Source organism: Danio rerio, chromosome 1, assembly GCF_052040795.2.
Source record: "Danio rerio strain M-AB ecotype USA chromosome 1, GRCz13ab, whole genome shotgun sequence".
Taxonomy (NCBI): Eukaryota; Metazoa; Chordata; class Actinopteri; order Cypriniformes; family Danionidae; genus Danio; species Danio rerio.
In genome coordinates, this window is record NC_141021.1 from 37,414,341 (window position 1) to 37,440,000 (window position 25,660).

The window sequence follows — 25,660 nt, forward strand, 5'->3', positions numbered from 1 at the left end:
TTACTCCTATCTTTGTGACCCTTGACCAACAAAAAAAAAAAAAAAAAAAAATCACTTTTGTATATTAAACGTTCAAACTCCAAAAACATGCTAGAAAGATAAAACAAGGCAATACTTGAATAAGCCAGCAGCTTGATTTTATTCAATAACGGTGCTGAGAAATCCTATACAATCCTGTGATGGAAAGGGGGAAATTACAACTGTACATCTGCTGAAATGAGAAGCCGACATGCACAGCAAATGAGAAGCCAGCAGTCAACTTCACTTCCATGAAGACCAAGACATAAAATAGAACCCCAAAAATGACTCAGTTTCTTGACCACAATCTCTGCGCGTTGTGGCTTGGCTTGCTAAAAGTCCTGTTTTTAAATTTCATGAAGGGAACGTTCGCGTCTTCTTGCTGTAGACGGACATAAGCCAATCAAGAAATGAAAACAGTGGCCTCGTGAAGTTAAAAGAGCCTCTGGTCCTGATGGAAAGGATGAGGGGGAATGACTGGTTTAATCCACGGGCCAAACCATCAAGCAGAGGCCAGAGTTTGAGGGGTGATTTGTAGAAGCGTGGGACGTTTACTATAGGAAGAAAGAAGAAAACAAAAGGATTAAGCATTGCTTCAAGACTGACAGCATTACAAGCCATCAAGCACTTGAGCAGCAGCAAAGCATCTTTTCATGCAGATACTAAAATGTCCTATTCTCCTCAGATTAGACTTTTCCAGCCACCATTCAGATGGACAGATATATTGAGGAATATTACTGTTGCATCCTTGTGCAAACCAGAGGCCACAAACCAAGGCAACAGGCCTATCAGTGGATGCCCACTAAACTATTTAATTCATTGAAGTGTTAAAAAAAAAAAAGGAAAAGGAAACTTACGCATTTTTCAATCTCAAGACCATCCTTGAAGAAGATCATGTATGGTGTGACTCCATCCTCACGAAAGTCAAGGAGACCGATCATGCCATCAGGGTTCATGGATTCACCAGTGAAAAACTGCAAGATGGAAAAAAAACTATTATATCTTAAGAGCTCCATTACATGTGAAGAGGTCATCTTTCTTTCATTGTTCTCAATGCCAATTTCTACAACCAAATATTTTTATTTTTTTTATTTTTTTAAGTCTGCTACAGCCCAAAGACAAGTACTCAGAACATGTTTTCTTTTCATTAGTCATAACCTCCAAAGGTGTCCTAAGAATGTCATCACTGTACGTCTTTTAGAGGGCTGTTATTTATAAACTTCTCAAATGTATCGGATCTCCTTTAGAAGGATTCAAGTAAACCCTACTAAAGCAAAATCACAAACGAGAATATTTATGAAAAATGGAGAAAATAAAATGCTAGAAACTAGTGCTATTTTACAATTAGGACTGCACAATATTGGAAACTCGCATTGCAAAATTTCATTTTTCTGCGATATGGAGTATGAATAGCTGTATTTCAAAAAAAGAATGATTTTTAGGACAGTATTTGGATGATTTTTAATTGGAAAGCGTCTGCATAAGTAATAAAATCACAAGCAATGATAAATAAAGCAAAACTAAAAAAAGAAATAAATGCATGGTTTAATCGTAGTTGAACAGTATTTAGGCACACAAACCGAATAATGTTAATTATGCCTCGTTTCTACTGACTGGTACAGTACGGTTCGGGTCGGTACGGGTCACCTTTATCAGGCTTGCATTTCAATCACAAAGGGTACCCTTTTGGTGGGCATGGTAGTGTATGACAAAGTTTAAGTCGACGTCATGCTCGCTCGAATTAATGTCTACAGTAAAGCTGTACGGGTCGTTCACATATCATAATGAGCAGCACTTCTCACAAAACAGATGCTTTATACACAAATACTGGTTTATAAATGTTTTACTAAGTTTTCTATGAACATGAGTTGATTATAACTGCATATCAATGACACAGACGTTACAGTAGCCTATTTCGCACTAATTAAATTAAATAAATACATAAATGCAACATATATGAACACATACAGCCTCTTACAGACTGAGATATATTATTCATTACAGAGCAAACATTTAGTACTTAGAGTTCTACAACACACGCAACATAGCGCACAGTCAGCGCAAACCTCTTATCTGTGTCTGTAATCTTCAGCAGCACATGTAAGCTCTGTTAGAGAGTATTTTTGTCATTCTCGGTTCATAATAGTCTAAAAGACGAAGATAAACATGGCAATTTGTTCATGATTCAGGTTGCTAAAACAATTTTGCTCCTGTGTTTTGACGGCTTCTCTTTTCCCCCCCCCCGTTTCACTCTCGCTTCATTTTGCACTTGTCTTTTTTCCCTGAATGGATCAGATGATGGAGACACTTCAATAAATCACACTCCATTATCAAAACGACTCAAGAAGTTTGTTATATCAAACATAGACGCGATCGTGAGCTCCCGGAAGAAAGCAAATACCGCTCGCAATTTTAGACGGGCTCGTAAAACAACAGGACACGGCAGATTTTTCTTCTTGGCTTTGTGTCTGTTCACAGAGATGACAGCAAGGTTTGTTTGAGCTAGGGTCATCCATGGCTGGTTATTATATGCATATAGTATTTCCATGTAATGTCTTGCCTTTGTATTTAAAAAAAAAAACATGGCTGTTCCTTGTACATTCTGTGTAGCTTTACAAGCTCGTGACGCATCTCTGTAACCAATCAGTGTTCAGCTGCGCGTTTTGGTACTCTTTCTCCCGTTTGGGACCCTTTCGAAAGGGTGCCGAAAAAGTGTTACGGTGCGGTTTGGTACGCTTTTGACAGTGCCATATTGGGTACAACGGCCATAAAAAGTGTACCAAACCGAACCACTCAGTGGAAACGGGCTATTAAATAACTGTATAATCTTCATTGCATAAATGCTACAAATTAACAATTAATGTTGCTTGAAGTTACTAAAATTAATTTCCTATGCCTAAATGCTTTAAACTAACTTGAAATGTGTACAGTCACAGGCTTTAAAGCACATACAAATGATATAATTGTGATCATTGTTAAACTTAATTTAAAATTAGTAAATGAAATAAATCAATTTCCCAACAATACTGATTCTAAATTAATTAATAGAAAATGATGTTACATCTATCTGCATACAGATAAGGCACACTGACCCTTTCAGCGGTCACTAACCTACCTGAAAGTTTTTGATGTTGCCTAGGATTTTCTTGACCTCAGCCGGTGCGTTAGCCATAAAGGGATCTACCCTATTAGGTGCACTTTCCTGCAACTTGGCCTTAACTCTGTAATGTAAATAAACAAAAACAAAAAGTGAGTACACCACAAGACTTTATAGAATTGAAAAATCAAAGTAGAGTTAAGAACATTTGTAGTCCCAAATTCAATCTTACATGCCACTCATGGGGCAAGCAGAAAGCGCAGGGACCTTTCATTTTGCATCGTAACATATTGAAACCCAGGTGGCCACAATACAAGACTCTGAGATGTCAATGATGCAAAAGCTTTATTATAAATGATTGGAATATTAGCAGTATACAGGCCCTAATATACTGACAGCAAAATGGTTTTTCCATTCATCCTCTGAGGTATTGAACATCCTGACGCCTCTCATGCTGGAAACTGAAATGTGATTTATTAAAATATTAATATTTTATATCATAACACTATTGACTGATTTATTTGAAATGACATCACACCATTTTTGCTTCAAGCACATGGGGGCCTTTATATTTGCTGTTCAACAAGACCGCTGTTGCAAGGTACAACATGCTCTTCACAAGCGATTTCATGCCTGTTGACATCATACTCACGCCTTCATGTAGTCTTTGATGTAGGCTGTGTAAGACTTCTTGTCGTAGGAGGTCTCCTGAAGTTTGTGGTTGAGGACTATGTCCACACCGCTGACAGAAGTGCTGTCACAGCCCTCATCCGCAACTTCTGCTGACGCATTGCCACCAATCAGGGCATCATCAATGTCTCCTTCTGCTCTGGTGATCATCTGAGGAAAAAAAGAAAAAATTAAGCTGATGTCACTTGTTCATGGCAAAAAGATCTGTTTGATAGAAAATTGTAAAATAAACCATTCCTAATAACACCAGTATTGATCCAAAAAAAATTAGGATATCAAAAAAAAAAAAAAAAGTCTGCCCAAAGACACGCACTCAGAAAGTGTTGTTTTTCTCACTGGCCATAACCTCCAAAGGTGTCCTAAGATTGTCATCATCGTACGTTCATAAGAGGGCAGTCACTTGACAACAATTTAAAAATAAATAAATGGATGTATATTAGTGTAAAAGAACCATTTACCTTTCCCTCCACTTCGAGCATCATTCCATTCTCAGACTCTTTGATTTTGTAGATGTCTGAGAACATCTCATCCCCTGTGGAAAAACAACAACAGCACTTTTACAGTTAGCTCAATATTTGCCATTTCCAATGCTGGCTATGAAAACGGGATAAGATAAAATGTCTTTGCAACAATTAAGGTAAAGTTGGTTTTACATTCACACATTCGGACTTTCTTTGTAAAAACATAATATCAAAGTATTCTTTGCAAATTCTAAATGGAGAATCCATATTAGCAGCCAATGACTATCAAGGTACAACATTGTTCACAGTCGATTAGATAGTGTTAATGTTGTTTTGAAGTCACACTTGAATGCTAATTAAGACTGAATATTCCTCTGTTTTTATTCCTCTATTATATACCTCTATTTTGCAACAGCCCATCAAAGTTACGTACTCAGAACATGTTTTCTTTTCATTGGTCATATCCTCCAAAGGTGTCCTAAGAATGTCATCACTGTACGTACTTTTGTGGGCTAGCATTTCAAAACTTTGTTTCTTATGCCTATCAGTAGTGTCTACTGGAATGTTTCCAAACCTGAAAATAAAATCAATGACACAGATAGTTCTGGAAGTTTCCTCTGATACGTCACACCCTAGTGTGAGTAAAATACACCACAGAATAACTTTAAACACGTGTAAATTAAATATTGACTTTATCCTGAAAAACTCAGTTACACAAACTTAAATAGTTTGCTTGTTTAAGCTTGATGATAAGACTAACTTAAGTTAGTTGGTTTAACGTTATAATTTATTTAAAAAAATCGTCAATTTATTGTGATACTAGACGAATCCATTAAAACGCGTTGCTCTCATTAATTAAACAAAGCACACAAAGCCAAGTGAAAGAGCAGGGTGTGATGAAACATCCTTTCCTTAAAAAAGGCTCTGAGAAGCTTAGTGAGTAATGAGTACGTTCAGTTGAAGTACAGAACTGGCCTAGACGAGCAACACGCCCTGTTTAGCGCTCATTTCGTCATCCCAAAACCATTTGTGAACATGGAGAAAAGCTTCCACCGGCGTATTCAATATTATAGTTTCTGTTGTTTAAAACAAATTTTAAACACATTGCTTGTGGAATTAAACATGGTACCCAAGCAGCGTGACTGCGAAAGCAACTAAAAGCACAACTTCAGTGGAGCCCTATAACGTTACCGGCCGACCGGCGTTTTAAGCAAGCTGCTAGCACTTCAAATTACCGCCAGTATTTCTTAAATATAACCGAACTGTTTAATACCCTCACTTTTGGGAACAAAATGATTCATTTATCAAAATATAATATACAAATAGATGGTAGACATTAAAACAGCGTGTACATAGTTTTACAGCTGGTTAGCCCCAATGCTAACTGCGCTCAACAGTTAGGCCGCAGTTGAGCCGGGAAAACACAGTTCCTTTAAAACAACCCAGGAACACTTGATGGCTAAAATATAAACAAAAACTTAACATTTTGATGTCTAACTTCGAGTTGGACGTAAATCTTACCAGTGATGATGTCCTTGTAGATGATCATTTTGTTGGATTGTGTCTGGGGATATCAGAAGGCGAACAGCGCTGGCTGTGACCTGATCGTGGACTCAGCTGAAAAGGCCGGCGCGTGGATTGAACATCTTATATATGCGCTGAGAGTCACGCGCGCCCTCTAACGGTGTGACATCAAATCTCCTCCGTTTCATAGACAGTTTCCTAAAATAGATTACAAATTATTCATCTTTAAATATTTATTTCAATTAATAAAAATCAAACACACTTTAAAAAAAAAACGTATCAGAACAGTGTATTATATATTAAAAATACACTAAATCAGAACCAAAGAAACACTTTTTTTCCCAGAAATGTACCAGTTCTAAAACAAATCCTCACTGCCCTAAATTCATTTTCCAATAAATAACCATTTTTACTTGAGCTTTGTTTGAGTTTAAGTTCATCTGAAATGGTTTGCCATATGTGTTTGGAATTTTATGAATTTTGCCAAGACATGAAAACTTTCTGACCACATTTACCTACAGTTTTTTCCAACTGCTGACAATTTCAAATAATTAAAAAATAAGCATATCAAAGAACACACACACACACACACACACACCACTCTTGTAGGCCTATTCATCATTGATTTTTTTTTACATTTAAACGCATAATAATCAAGTGCAAAAAAGAAGAGCTGAACTTCGGAAAAAGTGCTTGCGGTTGCCGCGATGTGGTTGGCTTTTCTGCAGTTGGCTTTTTAAAAAAGAGTATGTCTTGCGTATTTATGGCTATTGATATGCTATTGATAGGCTTGAAACAGCCTATCATTCTGTTATTATTCATATATTCTGTTAAAAGATTTTTGTGTTCATCCTACCCAGCAAACAATGAGTTGGCGGACCGTCGGCGTTTTTTGGTCGGCACAAATTCAGCGGCTTGATACGGGCGGACCGCCGTCGGCTCACCAGCGGGAAGCCGCCCATTCTAAAAGTTATGTCGGCCCACCGGCGTTTTTTTGGGTGGCACGCCGCCAGCGGGTTACCGTGGGTGGACCGCCGTCGGGACACCAGTGGCTATCCGATGGCCCACCCGGTGATGTTTTTAATGTTGTTGGCTGTTCTGTACCTGATATAAGTACTTTTGTTTAACACTTTTTACATTTAAAACTAATGAGGCACTAAATAAAAATATAGTTATTAATAAAAGCAAAGTTTAGTATATAAAACTAAAAGAGGTTTTAAATATAACAGGTTATTATTAAAACAAAACAAAATTAAGTTTAAAAATCAAGATTTAATATTAAAGTCATTATTTAATATGTTTATAAATTGTTTAAATGTTTATGTAAATGCTGCGTGACTTTAAAGTGTCCATTACCGAGCCCCATTCAAGCACTGCAGCAGAGAGCGTTGTCATGGAAACGGAGCAACGACACGACACCTGACCGTTGTTACGGTTTAACTGGTGACCGTGTTAACTGGTGTCCCTTTCCAGATGTAAGCTATTCACGTTTGCAGATTGGCAGATTCGTCACTTTTTCACAGCAACAAAACATGTCCATACCAAATAAAGATTCTTATTACTTGGTGTCAGTGTCATTGTGTGCATTATTGATTTTAATATCTGTGTAGCAGAACAGTATATAACCAAAGTAAATAAAAAAAAAATAATTAGAATTGACATGTCTTTAACAGGATTCGAACCCGTGTAGTGAAAAGGTGTAGCACATGTATCAATCAACTTATCTAACTGAGCTACTCAGAACTCCAAACGAAGCGGTCTGTTTTAATATATTTGTCAATTAAAACATGCCTTGCTGTGGTTGTGGACCCGTGTTAATATGTTTCCATCGATGTTAACATGTTTACATGTTGTTTAGTTACATGTACTCGCGTTAACGTGTTTCTACAAACTCTCCCGCTGATAGAATAGCTCTCTGTGACTAAACGATGCTTCATCAGTTGCTCAAACCATGTTTTTTCTTAGTTCTAGACTCATGTCTACCTGTGCCTTTGGAGTCGTGTTAACTCGTGACCCATGCTCATACATGTAACGTAAATAAAGATTTTATCCAAAAAATGAATACAATGACGATATTATTATGCAACGTATTATGTCTAATATATATAATATATATTTCATATATAATATTATGCAACAGAATATTAGAATATTATGCAATCAGAATATAATAGTCCCATTGACTCGTGTTAGTCTGTGTCTACAAAGTTAAACGAGCTGATATTTTCTCAGAATAGCTCTAAATGACTACGATGTTCCGCTAAATAAGCATACGTTATAAATCGCAGTCCCCCCCCCCCCCCCCCCCCATTTTATTTTAAAGAGAATTAAAAAAATCAGGCTACATAAACAAAACTCGTATGTGGATTCGAACCTACTAACAAAAGAGAAGCATGAATGGAACATACGTGCTATCTAATTGAGCTATCAAGCACTGATGAAACGTATGGCTTAGCAGCTTTTAGTAATTTTATCGTATGTAGCCAAATCATGTTCATAAGTACCTTGATACAGATGTGACCAAGACCATACATTGAAATGTTGCGATTTTCAATTAATATTCTGTTGCATAATATTATATATGAAATATATATTATATATATTAGACATAATACGTTGCATAATAATATCGTCATTGTATTCATTTTTTGGATAAAATCTTTATTTACGTTACATGTATGAGCATGGGTCACGAGTTAACACGACTCCAAAGGCACAGGTAGACATGAGTCTAGAACTAAGAAAAAACATGGTTTGAGCAACTGATGAAGCATCGTTTAGTCACAGAGAGCTATTCTATCAGCGGGAGAGTTTGTAGAAACACGTTAACGCGAGTACATGTAACTAAACAGCATGTAAACATGTTAACATCGATGGAAACATGTTAACACGGGTCCACAACCACAGCAAGGCATGTTTTAATTGACAAATATATTAAAACAGACCGCTTTGTTTGGAGTTCTGAGTAGCTCAGTTAGATAAGTTGACTGATACATGTGCTACACCTTTTCACTACACGGGTTCGAATCCTGTTAAAGACATGTCAATTCTAATTATTTTTTTTATTTACTTTGGTTATATACTGTTCTGCTACACAGATATTAAAATCAATAATGCACACAATGACACTGACACCAAGTAATAAGAATCTTTATTTGGTATGGACATGTTTTGTTGCTGTGAAAAAGTGACGAATCTGCCAATCTGCAAACGTGAATAGCTTACATCTGGAAAGGGACACCAGTTAACACGGTCACCAGTTAAACCGTAACACCGTCAACAGCACTTCTCTCATGCGGCAGTTTTCACTAATTTCAGGTAAGTTTAGTCGCTAAAATCACGCAAATGTTACATACAACTGTTTCTGGCACTTTTCTTACTGGTAATTGACATATTTCGGTTGAAAATGTTTTTTATAGAGACTGTTGTGTCTTTGGAAAAAGTCCGTTAGAGTCTTAGCAGAGGTAACGTTAGCATTAGGCTAGCTATTGTTTATAAAAGTGTCGGCTTTTAATTACATTTTATGTGTAGATGAGAGGTTTGACAATGTTTTATTGGAGGTAGTCTACTTTATTTAGCCTAAAATAAGCACTGTACTGTCGACAAGAGCGAATTAAAATGTTAAAGTTAGTACATATGTGTTACTTTGATATTTCACAGTAATGTAAACTAATATTAATTTTAATGGTTTCAGGAGTGACAAAATTACCCCTACAACAGAAGAGAAGAGCCAAGATGAAGGTAGCTATTCACAGAGCTGGAGGAAACGCAGGTAAAACTATAATTAACTGTTAAATAGATTAATGTGCATTTGAATAAGAAATCCCTACATTATCATGCATCTGATACATGTCTTGATTGCAGTTATTTTAAAGTTTTGACATCTAAACATAAGTGAGTGGTTTTAAAAAATTGTTTACATTGCTTTTCTCAAAGCTGAATTTACAGCATCAGTGCTCCAGTCCAAAATGTAATATTGTATTTATAATTTGCTGCTGATCAAGCAAGATTTTTTATTTTTATCATGTTTTGTTATTTCAGGATTCATTGATGAATAGAAAGTTTAAATTGAAAAGTATTTGAATTAGAAATCTTAACTCTCTTCTGATCAGTTTTATGCACCCTTGTTTAATACAAGTATCCATTTCTTAAAATGTGTTAGTAATATATACATTTTTTATTACTTTTTTCTAGATTTTGGATCGTCCTCCACTCACTCTACCACTTTGTTTTTCCTTGCCAGACTTCATTTAAGGTAAGTAATTTATAGTGTCACTTAAAAGTGTTCCCAATGATTACTTTTATTAATGTTAATATTAATATCAACTGCATCAAACAAATTAGCCTATTAGAATGATTTCTGAAGGGTCATCTGACACTGGAGTAATGATGCTAACAAATCAGCTTTGACCTCACATTAATAAAATACATGGTCACATTTTATTTTGATGGTCTGTTTGTTGAATTTAAGCTGCATTGCATCTACATGCCAACTAATTCTTATTAGATTATAAGTAGACTGTTAGGGTTGCGGTTAGGGTTGGTGTAAGTTGACATGTACTTGGTAAGTTTCTTATAGTCAGTTATATGTCTGTTAAAGGAGCAGAATCAACAGATTTTAAGCAGACAGTCTATTAATACTCAAATGGACCATCAAAATAAAGTGTTACCAAATATATTTTAAAATGCATTGACATTAAAAATCATTATTTTAATCTGTAAAAATATTTCAGTGCTACTTTTAAACTGTAAATTAATGTTATCGATCAAATCAATGCAGTCTTGATGTCCAATAAAAAGACAATAAAAAATACAAACATTAATGTCAATAATGACCTAGTTACTGATGATGGACAAAAATGATGACTGATGATTCTGTTATTTCAGGATAAGAAAGAAGCCTGCTACAAGAGAGACAGCGGAAGGGAGCCTCAAAGACATTTTTATTTGGATCTGCTAATCCTGAGGGGGCAGACGAAAGAACCTGCATTTTCCTTCAGCTTAATATCAGAGGTCACCACAACGTAAGGAACTGGATATTACTTTGGCATATGTTTTACACAGCGGATGGCCTTCCAGCTGCAACCCAGCACTGTGAAACACCCGTACACTCTCGTATTCACAGACACTTCTACACTATGTTCAAGTTCACCTATAGCACAAGTGTTTGGACTGTGGTGGAAACCCACACCAAAACAGGGAGAACATGTAAACTCCACACAGAATGCCAGCGGACCCAGTCGGGACTCATACCAGCAACCTTTTTGCTGTGAGGTGACAGTCTGCCACTGTGCTGCCCCAGTGTAGTTGTTAATAACCTCCAGATGTTTTAGTTTGATTTTGTAATAATAATGCACGTTTACATTTATTGTAATATGCATGTTAATATTTATTCACAATGTAATTTATTTTTATGTTATTTATAATAACGTTAAATGTCATAAGAATGTTATAATTTATTATAATATTATAATAAATAATTATAATAATGTTAAAATATAAATAATACAAATTTATTTATAATGTTTTTAATAGTTTATTTTTATAATGAGAAGTCTCAAAGTTTGTCTTTATTATAGAAAACTCATTGTTAAATGGCTACCACTTTACAATAAGGTTGTATGTATTAGTTAATGTATTTACTAACATATTAAACAATACATTTATTACAGTATTTATTCATCTTTGCTAATGTTGGTGAATGGTAAAAAGTTGTTAATTGTTTATTCATGTTAACTCGCAATGTATTAACTAATGTTAACAAGCATGACTGATTTTATTAATGCATTAGTAAATGCTGTACATAAATTATGCTGTACAGGTATTGTTTATATTAGTTCATATTTAAATCATTAACATTACTTATAAAACTACTGTACAATGTAACTGTTGTATGTATGTTGTTATATTATATTTGTATGTATTTTATATGTATTTTATATTTATTTTGTTATATTTGTTAACATATGTGTTTTTGAAACATTTCATTAAGTGTTTAATGTATGTTCGTTATGCAGTATTATAAATAAATGTTATAATGATTAAGTATTTTGTACTTGATTTCATTATTGGACATATTGAATACAATTGTAAAGGCTAATATAATATTTTAAAATGGCATGTGGACCGACCGTGGGCCGCCAGCAGACACTTATTTAAAACCAGCGGTGCGATGGCGGACCACCGTCGGAAAAGCGGCGGAAGCCGCTGGTGGGCCGCTGGAATAACGATGAGCAAATTGACGGTGGACCGCGGGCGGCACCCGCCGGTGGACCGCCGACTTTGCCGCCGGCGGGCCGCCAGTGGCCCGCTGGTCTTATGTTAGCTGGGTAGCTACACGCAACAACAAAATAAATAAATAAATAAATAAAAACGAAATAAACTTAATTGAAACAATTTATGTATGGCATGGTCATTAAAAACACAATGGTGCTTAATCAGATAGTTTTTCAATTTACTTATAAAGATAATAATGTTACTTCAGTCATGTTGAAAAAAAAATCGAAATCGTGAATCGGTCAAACTTTATGAAAAAAAATCTAGATTTATTTTTTTTTTTTTTTTTTGCCAAATCGCCCAGCCCTATACGACATATAGGCCTACATCCTAAAATTGGGAGGGTTTTCTGTAAAAGAAGACCATATTCATCAATCTACTCCGATGTATGTGACCAGGGCACTCGTCTGAATTCAACGAGGCAAAATTCTGTTAGAACAACAACCGCAACAAGGAGCAAAACCTGTAGCAGAGCTGACAACCCATTCTCACCGCGAAGGACGCCGAAGCTAGGTGCCCGCTAGCGTCACAATACCGACGCAAAAGGAATTCCATTGCTTTTAATGGGTTGACTGAGGCGTCAGTTGGAGATGCTGAAAGGCTCCCCAGGTGAAAAAAAATAAATAAATAAATGCAACTAAAATACACTTAAATACCCCAAATACATTTTTAGTACATATAGTTTTTTTTGTGTTAAATAAAAGTTTGATGGTTTTACACTATAAATATACTAATTAAAAGTATGTTTATACTTCAGTAGGACTTTAGTACACTTGAAAAAAGTATACCAAATACCAGTAAGACTTAAATAAATTTTTAGTGTACTACAATAAAGTACACTACAGAAAAACATCCAAAATACTTTTATTAGTGTGTTTTTCAAAGGTGTGCTTTAAATGCTTTAAACATTAGTTGATTTTTAGTACACTGTTTACATACTAATCCTAAGTTTAAAATAAGTTATTATATAAAAAAATCTATTAGTAATGTATTGTAGTAGAAGTACATTTTCCCAAATGTTGTACTTAAGTACACTTAATGTGAATGCAATATTATCACTAACACTTAAATTGATTTTCAGTGTGGTAATTTTAAGTTTACACTGTAAGTTTACACTTGTTTTCACAGTATTATACTGCATTTCTCAACTTTTCTATACTGTGAACATGGTTAACAGTATGCGACTGTAGATTTTACAATGAAAAATCAGTTACTGTGTAAGCCGATTAAAGCATGAGGTTTGCCGTATACATGACTGATGAAGCGCTGTCAATTCCTGGAGGTCAGAATCTCCCTTATCGGCAAAGCACACTTAGTCATGATATCTATAAACAAACCACAGATTTGAGTTTGGAAGAACTACATTCTCGCATGAAAAACAGTTAAAACTTCATTTCGTGACATATTAAACGCAATATTTATGATATGATCTGGCTTTTCTCATCCGCCATTACTTGTTGGTGTAAAATGAATTCTGGGAGAAAAAAAAAAATTCTCAAAACACTTTAAGCGAACCTTATTCTTATTGTTAAAGTCAGATATATGTAATGTTTTCGCTGGTAAAGTGAAAAAAAAACAATATTACTATTTAATCAATATCACGTCTGCACTGGTTCGGTTCAGCACTCAAACGACACCGAATCAGATTGAACCGTTTGCTCGGGAATTATTTTATCACACGTGTTTATCAGCACATTCAGCAATATGTCTATAAATGTGTGTGGCCGAGCAGTATAACGATATAGTAATGATTCGTTGTTGTGTCTTACAATAATATACGAAAAGGAATCGGTTTTAGGCGGATTCGACTCTTTACTGTTCTAAGGAGCCGATTCATTGAACCGAGCCGAGTCGATTCGACCTTCACCAGGCAAGCAACGGCTATCCTAATTTGAAATCCACCTGTCGCCTTTTCCTCCTGTGAATTCATCCTCGGTAAGTGTTTAAAAGTCAAATTCTGTCCGTTAAAGTTTTGTTTTGTGTATATTTCTGTGTAGTGTTTGTGTAATTTAAAATAATTAACCAAGTTATTTTAGTTTTAGGTTCTTATGTCACGTTATTCGACGCCAGACCGTGATTGTTGTGTTTGCGAGGTATTAAGATAACGTACAGTGAGTTTATCTTGAGTGAGTTTTTGACCATAGTAACGTAACGTTACCTGAAAAAAACTTAACTTTTACTCAGTGTAATGTTAACTGCATTTTCTATTTCAGCACAACACTGAGATGAAGGCAAAGTCACCTTATATTTTTTTTTTTTGGTGTTCAGGTGTAGGCAATGATTTGTATACAAATTTATTTTAACCCCATACAGATTGGTATGGTTGTACCATAGATTTAGATTATTAAATGTTAAGTCTTATTTTACTCTTATCTTTACTCTATATTTATCTTTTTTGCAGCTACAGCAATTGATGTTGAAAAACTGATGCTACCAATCACTCCTCACTTGATTGTTCAAGGTAATGTTGATGTCTTCCTCATTTTGATTAGATTTTGAAATGTCAATTTGTTCACAGATTTGTTGTGAGGAGTTTCATGTACAACCTCTTTTTCTTCTTCCAGTAGCGACGCAGTGGCACAGTAGGTAGTACTGTCGCATCACAGCAAGAACGTCGCTGGTTCGAGCCTCAGCTGGGTCAGTTGGCGTTTCTGTGTGGAGTTTGCATGTTCTCCCTGCGTTCGCGTGGGTTTCCTCCAGGTGCTCCGGTTTCCCCCACAGTCCAAAGACATGCGTTGCAGGTGAATTGGGTAAGCTAAACTGTCCGTAGTTTATGAGTGTGAATGAGTGTGTGTGGATGTTTCCCAGAGATGAGTTGGGGCTGGAAGGTTATCTGCTGCATAAAACAAATGCTTTATAAGTTCTCGGTTCATTCCGCTGTGGTGACCCCAGATTAATAAAGGGACTAAGCCGAAAAGAAAATTAATGAATTAATAAAACAACCATGGCTAGGCTATTTGGCTATCAAATGCTGAGTAAATATTAGACACAGATTTTTTACTATAACTAGTCTTTGTGTTTATTAGCAATTTTACTGGCCGTGTTTGTTTTTTTCAAACAGCCTGGAAACTGTAAGCTTTGTTGAATATTGTTTTTTTATGTCATAAGTTAAAGGGAACGTTCACCCAAAAATGAAAATAATAGCATCTTTGGCATCCTCCACTTGTTTCAAAATAGTTTTTTGTTCCATTAAACATCAAACTCGTATATTTTTTTAAAGAAATTTGGTTCAAATACGGATGTCAATAGTTACAGGTTTCTAACATTCTTTTATATATCTGCTTTAGTGTTCAACAGAAATTCAAACTGGTTAAAAACACATGGAGTAATGGTGGCAGAATAGTAAACTATCCTTTTAAATATTTTATTTATGAGACTTATTTATATGTGTCTTGTCTTTTGCCATATTGTCTTTTTAGCTCAGATTGTGATGGATCTGGAATGCGACACCAGTTACTCTTAAGTCAAGAACCAAATAAAGCACAGATGTGGAGCGATCTGCAGCTAAATTAACTGGAGGAAAGGAACCTTTAGGTAAAAACACCTGCTTTATTTAGATCTGAAGTATTTTATTTGGCATAGAGTATTATTTTTTTATTCTTATTCTAATTTTATTTTATGTATATACTGAATAGAAGTCATTTAAATTTCACAACAAATGATTGAATATAAAATATCATCTAGATGTCTTATTTTTCATTGTCTTAAACAGGGGTGCTCAACCCTGTTCCTGGAGATTCACCTTTCTGCAGAGTTTAGCTCCAACCCTGATCAAACATCAACTAACCAACTAAATAGTATCTGAAGGAGCACTTGGTAATTAAAGACAGTTGTGTTTGATCAAGGTTGCAGGTAAGCTCTGCGGAAAAGTTAATCTCCAGGAACAGGGTTGAGCACCCCTGATCTAAATGCTCAAAAATGCTGTTTCCGAGGCGAGGTTGGATGTAGTTCAGAAATAGATTCATTAGGATCAATGCTTAAAGTAAACGTTTACTTCTCCTTGTAGACCTAACATGCTTAGTATCCCTCACATTTTAATAAATTATTTATTTTGGTTACTTTTACATCTATATATGGGTAAGCAAGTATTTAATAAATAAAATTATTGTAAGTGACTTGACTTAACCAAATGACTGTTACCCTAGCTGCTGGGAAAAAAAAGATGTAAAATAACAGATTTTTTTTATTTTTTATTTTTTTACAGTGTGGGTGAACATACTACCTTGATGTCCAACAAAGGCTGCACAAGAGCTCATTTGATGGCACATATTCTGTCCTGTCTACATCTCTGACGAAGTGCCTCGACATCAGTGAGTAATAAATCTTCATATTATCATGCATTCAGGATTTCTGTAAGCCTTCTTTAATGTTAGTTTGTAATCAGCAGTGACTGTTTTAAAAAATTAGGTATTTAAATTATTCTTTACGTTTTACTGATGCTGTGCACAGTAACGTCATGATGATTGAATTTGAGGAAATGTCACTGGAGCGGTGTTCGTAAAAAAAAAAAAATTGAACAAAATGACTCTATCAAAGATTTATTTGTCGCACTGACATGCCATCACTGCATATTGAAATAAAGTAATACGAATTGACCGCAAAATATTACCACAAACATTTCATGAAGTAGATTGCTTGACTACTCTTCAGTTCTCTGCTCAACTTTAACACATTTGATCGTGTTGCTGCGCCTCTCGGCAGATTTTGTCAAAAATGAATGCTTAGTGATTACTTTGTTTTATACGAACCAAATGTCAGTAACTCATCATTAGCATTATTTTAAAAAATCACCCACGGCTATCATGTTCTCTAACGCAATCTTGTTTGTAAGTTAGAAGTGGATTTTCACATGTTAAAAGCTTAAAAGTACTTGATTAACATTAGTCACATTAACTTAGATTATTTAATTTATTTATTTATTTTAAATATGTAGCCTCTTAAGGTCAGAATGAACTGTGTTCACCCCTTTTAAATCGGTGGAAGCACTAGTAGTGTGATCATGGAATCAGATATTCAAGCTAAACAGAGTCAGACATTATGTAAAGACTAGTTTATAGTTTATAGTTAAGACTAATTAATGACTAGTTTTGACTTGATGGATCTTTTCCCCATTAACGTTAGTGTTGACTCGGAGAACTTGCATTAAACTGATAGAGAAGCAGGGTTCAAACTAATCAGTGTTTAATAACAGCGGGCACAGAAGACACACAGCAGCTTCACTTAGTATCGACGCACATACATACTGAATGACTGTGACAGAGTGAGAGCGAGGTAGAGGGGGAGGAGCTACACAGAACAATACAGATCACATATACGCAGTCATAAGGATCAATGCACTACATCCCCTTTTCTAAGCATACATATAACACTTTGAGTTTCAAATGCATTTACATCAGAATTCTTTTCAAACTGACATAAATTCACTATGCAATGGAATGTGCACCTTATGCCTACTTCACACTAGAGGATTTTAAGCCTGATTTGAGCCCGATTTGGAAGTTAACGAGCTTGCCGACAGATCGGGCTGTGATCGGGAAGAAATCTGCGGGTGCTCGGCGCTCGCCGCTCTTTATGTGTGAACTACTGAAAAACGCATCAAAGAGGCTCGCTGACGCGTCGCCGACACCTCGCAGACGGAAATCCAACATTCGGCATGCTAAATATTCCAGAGCAGTCGGCCGACTCAACCCCACGTGTAGTCATGTGTAGTGACGAGCTGCAGCCAATAAGAGAGCATATCAGCATGAGCTGAATGCCTGTGTGTTCAGGAGCTCAGCAGAAACATCTGTGATTGGTCAGAATGGGCATCAACGCACTCGCTTCATTCTGCGTTAGCACAGACATGAGAGTAGGCTATATTAACAGTGGAACTAGAATTCTGTAACTATTAGGATTACCATAGTGCTCATTCTGACCGTTCTCATATAAAACGCCATATTTTCACAACATATTTACATTCAAAGCTATTATTGAGATATTAAAATTAAGCTTTGAATGTCTGGCATCAAATGTAATGACACCATTACCCTAAAAATATAATCTTTTTTTGGTAATACAGCCTATAAATATGTACTTAAGATACTAAAACACTTAAAGGTCTTGGCTTTCATTTTCACTTTTAAACAGGAGCTACTTCACAGCGCAGAATATGCTGTTTTGAAAGATATCTGAGGTAAATTGATGTTTTTGCCATCAGAAAGTTTTGTTTATGTTAGCAGGAAGTTGCTAGGCAAAAAAATGCACACATATTTAAAGTCAGTGAAAAGTATCAGACATGCATGCAGTCATTTTGACCAATATGGTAATTTAAGGCAGAAATGCTCAGTTCTTTACTGTTTTGTAATAAAAAAACAATGTCAAAAAGAAATACACTGATAGGATATTATAAATAAACAGCAGGATATTATAAATATGTTAGTTTTATTTCAAAGAGTTATAAAATTACAAAAATTAAAAACTCTCTGTGTATCTATCCACTGGAACCTTGCAGATGAGTGATTAATCCGCTGATAAATCAGCTGATTTGACAATGTTTTTAAATGCTTTCTCCAAAGCTTGAAACGCTGTCAGTGATGTAATCCGCACACAAGCAGCCAGTAGTGTTCAGCTTTTTCTGACGACTCCTCCCTCAAAATTTCATTGGCTGTGGTTTGGTAGCTTGAATGAGCTGATGGGTAATGAGTTGTTGTCAGATCCTCTAGTGTGTGACCCCCCTCTTGTGGATCATTCACAGAGTGTTGTGTAAGAACGGTCTTTAAACCACAGCGGTTCGAACTGTAGTTCTGCCGAGCGACTAAAAAATGATCAGCATGATGGTAAAAAACTGTACATTTCTAGTCAAACCATTCTTCTGCAATCTCATACCAAAAATGGAAATAAGGGCAGTATTAATAGCTATAAATGTGGGAGAGCGTTGATATTATGTGATTGTATTGAATTGCTATATAGAACAATTAAGTGTTAATGTTAAATCAAAAGTAATTCACAAATACTTGAAAATTAAATGATTTAATGACAATAAATCTCTATGGTTACAACTGAATTAATAACAAAATACTGTATAAAATGATCAAATATGAAATGATAAAACATATGGTATAAATTGTACCCAGCTTAAATGTAAAATTAAAGTTACCAGAGGTAGAAGGAGAGACACAGAGGGAGGGAGAGAGAGACAAAGAGAGCAGGCCCAAAAGCCTGATAGCAGTAGAGTCAGAGATAGACTCCAGAGGAGGAGAGGAGCAGAGCAGGAGAGAACCAGGCCAGGAAAAGAGAGGCAGGAAAAAGAGACAGAGCCAGAGTTTACCACCTATTTTGTATCTTTCTTGACCATGTGACCACCAATGCTGAGACATTCAAACTGACCAATCAACATGTGACCACACCATAAAACCCCCAAAGTCCACACAACAGGCCCTGATCTTATCAGTATCTGCCTTTGTAGTCATTATGGACCTTCTTGAGTGAAAAAGCATGTTTTGTATTATAAACAAATGCATATGATAATTTAGCCTCATACAGTTGCGTAGTGTGAACACCACAGAGATTAAAAGACACAAAGTCAAGTCATGTAGTGTAACAGCACAGCGATCTGCTGATGTTTAAAATCCTGTAGTGTGAACTAGGCTTTATCGAACAAGTATACCTACTTAAAACATTGGCAATAACTGTAATGAACATTTGTGCATTGTGATTAATAAACTGTGAAACACATATTGCACGTTAAACTGACATTGTTAATTAATGTAACAATTAAAAATAATGAATGTACAGTTTATGTGTACTTTGGTGTATAGCGCTTCAGTCTTTGTATTTTGAGTTTGGGCGTACGGTGCATCCTGACCGTGTCACATAAGGACAGGTTCTCGTTTGTGTGTGTGTTTGAGAAGTTAGTTGACCTGTGGTGGTTTGAGTGTGTGCGACAGGTATCTTTGGGAGTGTAACTTCGCTCGTGGTTGGATCTCCAGGTAGTTGGTATCCATCATCATCATGCTGATGTGGTTCTGGCTCTTTCACAGATAGGAGATGTCTGCGGTTTCTCCTATATTCCTTTCCTCCAGACAGAACTATGTAAGATCTTGGTTCACAGCAGATTTCCTTCACAACTCCTTTGCGATTATATCCATGAGGGGTTTGCATTCTCACTGTTTGTCCTTTTGAGAGTGTGTTTAGTCGTTTAGATGTTTTGTCATAACTGCGTTTCTGACTCATCCTTCTTATTTTCAGTTGTGCATGAATGTCGTTGGACGAAAGGGGAGAGGGTTTCAACAAAGAACTGTGAAGTGGTAGGGTAAAACGGGTTTGTCTGGACATTAGTCTCTGAGCTGGGGAGCCTAGTTTTGAATCTCTAGGAATATTTCTCAGATTCAACTGGTTGAGATAGACGTCCGTACCATCTCTTTTTGATTTTTCCATGAGCTGTTTGGCACTACGAACAGCGCGTTCTGCTAGGCCATTTGATTGAGGATAGTTTGGACTGCTGGTTGTATGAGTAAAGTCCCAGGCCAAAGCAAAATCATTGAACTCACTGCTCACAAACTGTCTACCATTATCTGTTATGAGGGTTTGAGGTGACCCATGGACAGAGAAATGTCTCTTCAGCTTTTGTATGACGCATGTTGAGGTCATGTCTCGTAACTGATCGATCTCGTACCTGCCTGAATACGAGTCAACGAGAACCAGGTATGGATGATTGTTCCATTCAAATATATCGGCTGCTACGGTTGACCATGGCAGGCTTGGAACAGTATGCAGTTTCATAGGTTCTTTTTGCTGGTGAGGTCTGGTACTATTGCAGATGGCACAGAATGTGGTGTAAGCATCAATGTCTTTTGTCATAGTTGGCCAGAAAAAAATGCCACGTGCACGTTGTTTGGTGGCTTCTGCTCCAGGGTGACCCCTATGCACGATTTAAGTGTATTGTAAGCGTAGTGTTTCAGGTATTATTACTTTGTGTCCTTTCCACACTAGTGAGTCATCCGTGATCAATTCATGTCTGTATGGGTAAAACGGCCACAGTACTGGTGGAAGACTGTGTAGTTTGTTTGGCCATCCATGTTTAATCGTGTTTGCAAGCAACTGTAGGGTGGCATCACCTGTTGTGTGGAGTTTAAGTTCATCAAGGCGTGATGATAAAATGTTGCAAACGTTCATTACCTCAAATGTGTGTCCTCTGGATGCTCATGTGCAGATGTTTGTGGGGCTCTAGATAGAGTGTCCGCTATGTACATCTGCTTTCCTTTTTTGTACACAAGGGAGATGTTGTACCGTTGGAGCTGTAACAGCATTCTTTGGAGTGTGGCAGGAGTGCTGTGGATTGGACGTTTGGTGATTGTCACCAGAGGTTGGTGGTCAGTTTCAATGGTTACTGGTTTGCCATAGATGTAATCATTAAACTTGGTGCAGGCAAACACCACAGCGAGGAGTTCCTTTTCAATTTGCGCATAGCGCTGTTCAGTATCTGTGAGAACCCGTGAAGCATAAGCTATGGGCTTGTTGTCTTGTAGACACGCTGCACCTAGACCAAATTGCGATGAGTCGCATGTTAAGGTAACAGGGTTGTCAACGTTGTAATATGGCAAAACAGGAGGGCATGTGAGGCAGTTCTTTAGGGTGTCAAAGCAATCTTGGTGCTGCTGCAACCAACACCATGTTGTGTCTTTGTGTGTCAGCTGGCGGAGGGGTGCAGATATGTCACTGAGGTTTGGGATAAATTTGCCCATTTAATTAACCATGCCGAGAAATCGCATGAGAGCAGTGGCATTAGCGGGTACTGGCATTTCAGTGATGGCTTTGATTTTGGATGGATCTGCATGTAAACCGTCGCTGCTGAAAATATGGCCTACGTAGCTCACCTCCTTCAGCCTGAATTTGCACTTTTGTGGATTGAGTCTGAGATTGACTTGTCTAGCTCGTGCAAGCACTTTCTCCAGGTTGTCATCGTGTTCCTGTATTGTGCGTCCGCCGACTAGTATATCGTCAACAATCACAGCGCAAGGTTATCCAGCGAAAATTTGCTCCATTGAGCGCTGGAAAACCTCACTAGCTGAGTTAATGCCAAATGGCATTCTGAGGAATCTATATCGGCCAAATGGGGTGCTAAATGTTGTTAGCAGTGATGATTTGTGATCTAAAGATATCTGCCAAAAAGAACTCTTTGCATCAAGGACTGAGAAAACAACAGAATTTGACATCTGTGTTGCAACTTCCTCCACTGTTCTTATTGGGTGGTGTGGTCGTTGTATTGCCATATTCAGATCTCTAGGATCTATACAGATTCGGATGCTGTTGGAGTCTTTTTTGTGAGCCGCCACCATGGAGGACACCCAGTCAGTTGGTTCTGTAACTGGTGTGATGACATTAAGATCCGTCATTCGATGAAGTTCTTTTTTGACCTTATCCTGCATCGCGACTGGAATGTGTCTTGCAGGACGAACAGCTGGGGGTACATTAGGGTCGAGCTTTATGGAGTATGTGACAGGTAGTTTACCTACTTTATCCTTGAAAAGATCATCATACTTGGTCAGTATTGTGTCTGTGAATTCATCTTGACTGTATGTGTTTAGCTGATGAACTTCTTTGTTGAGTGTTAGAAGTTTCATGCGTATGCAGTCAGACAGACCCAGTAGTGGCTGTGCAGAATTTTTGATGACATAAAACAGTAAGTCATAGGATTGGTTGGCTAAACTGCATGGTAGTACAACTGTACCAAGTGTGTGTAGCTCGTTGCCACCATATGCTATCAGTTTTGCTGTGCTTGACATGCTGAGCTTTTCTTGTTTTCGTAAGTGCTGAAAGGTGTGCAAGTCCATTACATTACATTTAGCTCCCGTATCTACTTTTAGTTCCACTGATTTACCATGAACGTGCACAGTGCTGTACAGATCACTTTTATGTGCTGCATTAGCTGTGGAATAAACATTCTCATCAGTCACTCCATCAACAAAGAATGATTCACTTTCTTCGCTACTTGACTGGTGTGGTTCAACATTGTGGACTGTTTTTGTGAAATGTCGCTTTGTTGTGTTTGATTGTGTGGACCTGCAGCATTTTTTTGAAATATTTCCACTTTTTGCAACTATTGCACTGTTGGCCAAAGGCTGGACACTTATCTCTTTTAGCTGGGTGATCACCACCGCAGTTGTTACAGTTTCTTATGGCTGTTGGGCCTTTGCTGCTTTCTGTGTGCCTTGGTTTATAACGTTTGTTCTTTCCTGTGGATGCCTGGTGCACCGCATGGACAGTGGCAGATGTCCTTTGGAGTGTTGCTAAGTCTTTAGTGTGTTGTTCAGTCTGTTCATATATCTGACATGCTGATATGGCTTTATTTAAAGTCAGTTCTGGATCACGCAGCAGTGATTTTCTCAGGATATCACTTTGTATGCCACAGAGCAGCCTGTCACGAATAAGCTCATCCTGTAATGCTCCAAATTTGCAGCTTTTCGCTTTAATTTTCAAATCGCTAATATAGGATTCAAAAGTCTCACCAGGTCTTTGTGATCGCGTGTTGAACTTGTGTCGTTCCATTGTGATGTTTACATGGGGAGCGCAAAGCTCGCGAAACTTTATCTTTAAACACTCAGGGTCTTCCCTGGACTCAGCCGGTATTGTAATAATACTGTCATTTTCACCGGGTACTCTCACCTCTTGTGCATAAACAAAGGTCCGTTCGCGTTCAATGGCTTCGGGACCCTGCGAGGTTGAGCAAAATGAAAGCTTGTGTACGAGGTGATTTGTCCCCGTGAGCTGCTGCAATGAAGATATCAAACTCTTGTTCGAACATACGCCAGTTTTCAGCAATATTTTCATTGAAAACAAGAGGGTCTGGTCTTCGGAATTCCCCTGCCATTGTTGCTTTGTGCTTAGGTTTCGTTTACGTAGCTTAGCCGCTAGTTAGTTACTCACGAGTCGAGAGAAATGCGTGGAAACTTTTCCAGAGTAGACAAAACTCACTTTCGCGTGCAGTTGTACTTCTGACACTATGTTGACTCGGAGAACTTGCATTAAACTGATAGAGAAGCAGGGTTCAAACTAATCAGTGTTTAATAACAGCAGGCACAGAAGACACACAGCAGCTTCACTTAGTATCGACGCACATACATACTGAATGACTGTGTGACAGAGTGAGAGCGAGGTAGAGGGGGAGGAGCTACACAGAACAATAAAGATCCCATATACGCAGTCATAAGGATCAATGCACTTCAGTTAGTGTAATTGTAAATTGACAACAAACTATTTTGCCAACAAAAATGATAAAAAACAGTGTTTTATGTATGTAAAACAGCAGTGCGGTGTTTGGTTTCTGAATGAATGACATAATTTGAGGCATGATTAGTTTTTACTTCAGTGATTGATTTTGCTTGTCATTTTTGCAGGATCATCAGAAGTGCTCCTGCCCTTTTTCACTGTCCCTTTTCCGCAACATCATTTGGCCTTCATCATTTCCTGTCTTGTAGCAGTATTTTCACCTGTTTTTAAAATTTTAATGCTTTTTGATACATTAATTGTTGACTGGTTTTAATGATCAATTGTTCATTAGTGTTCAGTTGCTTTGTTATATTGAATAATTGCTACTGTTTCAGTAGGGTTTACACAATAAACTTTTATTTTGAAGTTAAAAATTCAGTTTCTTTATTTTTCTTGTATTTCTTGAACAGTTAAAATAATATTTGTGCAATTTTTGAAATTTTTTTGCTCATTATAAAGTAGCACTATTAAATACAAAAAAATAAAATTTAATAACTGTAAAATACTATACAGTAATAATAAAAGTAACGTTAAAATACCGTAGTTCTGCATGTTAAAAATGTACAGCAAAATACTATTTTCAGTTTTGCAGTATGTGTATCACTACTGTAATTGGTGTTACCGTAAAAAAAGAAAACAGTAAAATGATGTATTACATTTTACATTAAATCTAATACTAATGTAATTAGTATTACAGTAATGTTACTGTTTTATGAAATACAGCAGCTACCGGATAATTGTTGCCAGTAACTTACTGTTAATTTAACAAGAAATCGTTTACAGTGTGTGTGTGTGTGTATATATATATATATATATATATATATATATATATATATATATATATATATATATATATATATATATATATATATATATATATATTTATTTATTTATATTTATATTTAGAGAATACATTTGGACAGAGTAAATCATTAAACATCATTTACTGGTTTTAAAAGTAACTTTGTCTTTCCATACTTTAGCAATCTTTTGTTCACAACAAAACTACTAATACAAAATAAATAAATGTTTATATTTATATCATGTAAAAAATGATAGGATAAGTTTTAACCTTGATAATGTTTTTTGAAAAAACAGTTATAAATCAATAATTGCAGTTCTAAATATGCTGTAATAATTCACATGAAGAAATAACAAATTAGACTAAGAAAGTGTAAGTAATCTTATTAGGTATATTACCCAATAACCTGAAATCAAATCTGAGTTTAACCCATTCTCAACTACTCATGAATTCCTTATGCATGTCCGTCTAGTGCGTTTACACTGAATAACAATAGAGAAGTGTTCTGTCAACATCAACAAGTTAAGACGAGTTAATGATGATGTA

At 36.5% G+C, this 25,660-nt stretch overlaps 2 protein-coding genes and 5 non-coding genes across 10 annotated transcripts in view; 1 reads left to right on the top strand and 6 right to left on the bottom strand.

The window, feature by feature from the left end:
- Positions 1-25,660, top strand: part of LOC147846911 (uncharacterized) — a 405,197-nt gene that overhangs the window by 121,575 nt on the left and 257,962 nt on the right. The window lies entirely within an intron of this gene.
- tpt1 (tumor protein, translationally-controlled 1) lies at positions 116-5,891 on the bottom strand. Of its 4 annotated transcripts, none has more exons than XR_015475517.1 (6): positions 5,788-5,891; positions 4,264-4,337; positions 3,768-3,955; positions 2,414-3,239; positions 876-2,247; positions 116-572 (listed from the first exon to the last, which is right to left on the bottom strand). XR_015475517.1 is itself a non-coding variant. In NM_198140.1 (6 exon segments), coding segments are annotated over 6 exon segments (516 nt in total). In that variant the 5' UTR covers positions 5,816-5,891; the 3' UTR covers positions 121-569.
- On the bottom strand, positions 689-819 carry LOC137496067 (small nucleolar RNA SNORA31). The gene has a single exon (XR_015477321.1). It is a non-coding gene; the product is annotated as a small nucleolar RNA SNORA31 (small nucleolar RNA).
- Positions 1,140-1,210, bottom strand: LOC137496060 (small nucleolar RNA SNORD58). Its single transcript, XR_015477314.1, has one exon. It is a non-coding gene; the product is annotated as a small nucleolar RNA SNORD58 (small nucleolar RNA).
- LOC137496066 (small nucleolar RNA SNORA31) lies at positions 3,322-3,455 on the bottom strand. The gene has a single exon (XR_015477320.1). It is a non-coding gene; the product is annotated as a small nucleolar RNA SNORA31 (small nucleolar RNA).
- Positions 4,114-4,185, bottom strand: LOC137496062 (small nucleolar RNA SNORD58). The gene has a single exon (XR_015477316.1). It is a non-coding gene; the product is annotated as a small nucleolar RNA SNORD58 (small nucleolar RNA).
- On the bottom strand, positions 4,695-4,765 carry LOC137496061 (small nucleolar RNA SNORD58). The gene has a single exon (XR_015477315.1). It is a non-coding gene; the product is annotated as a small nucleolar RNA SNORD58 (small nucleolar RNA).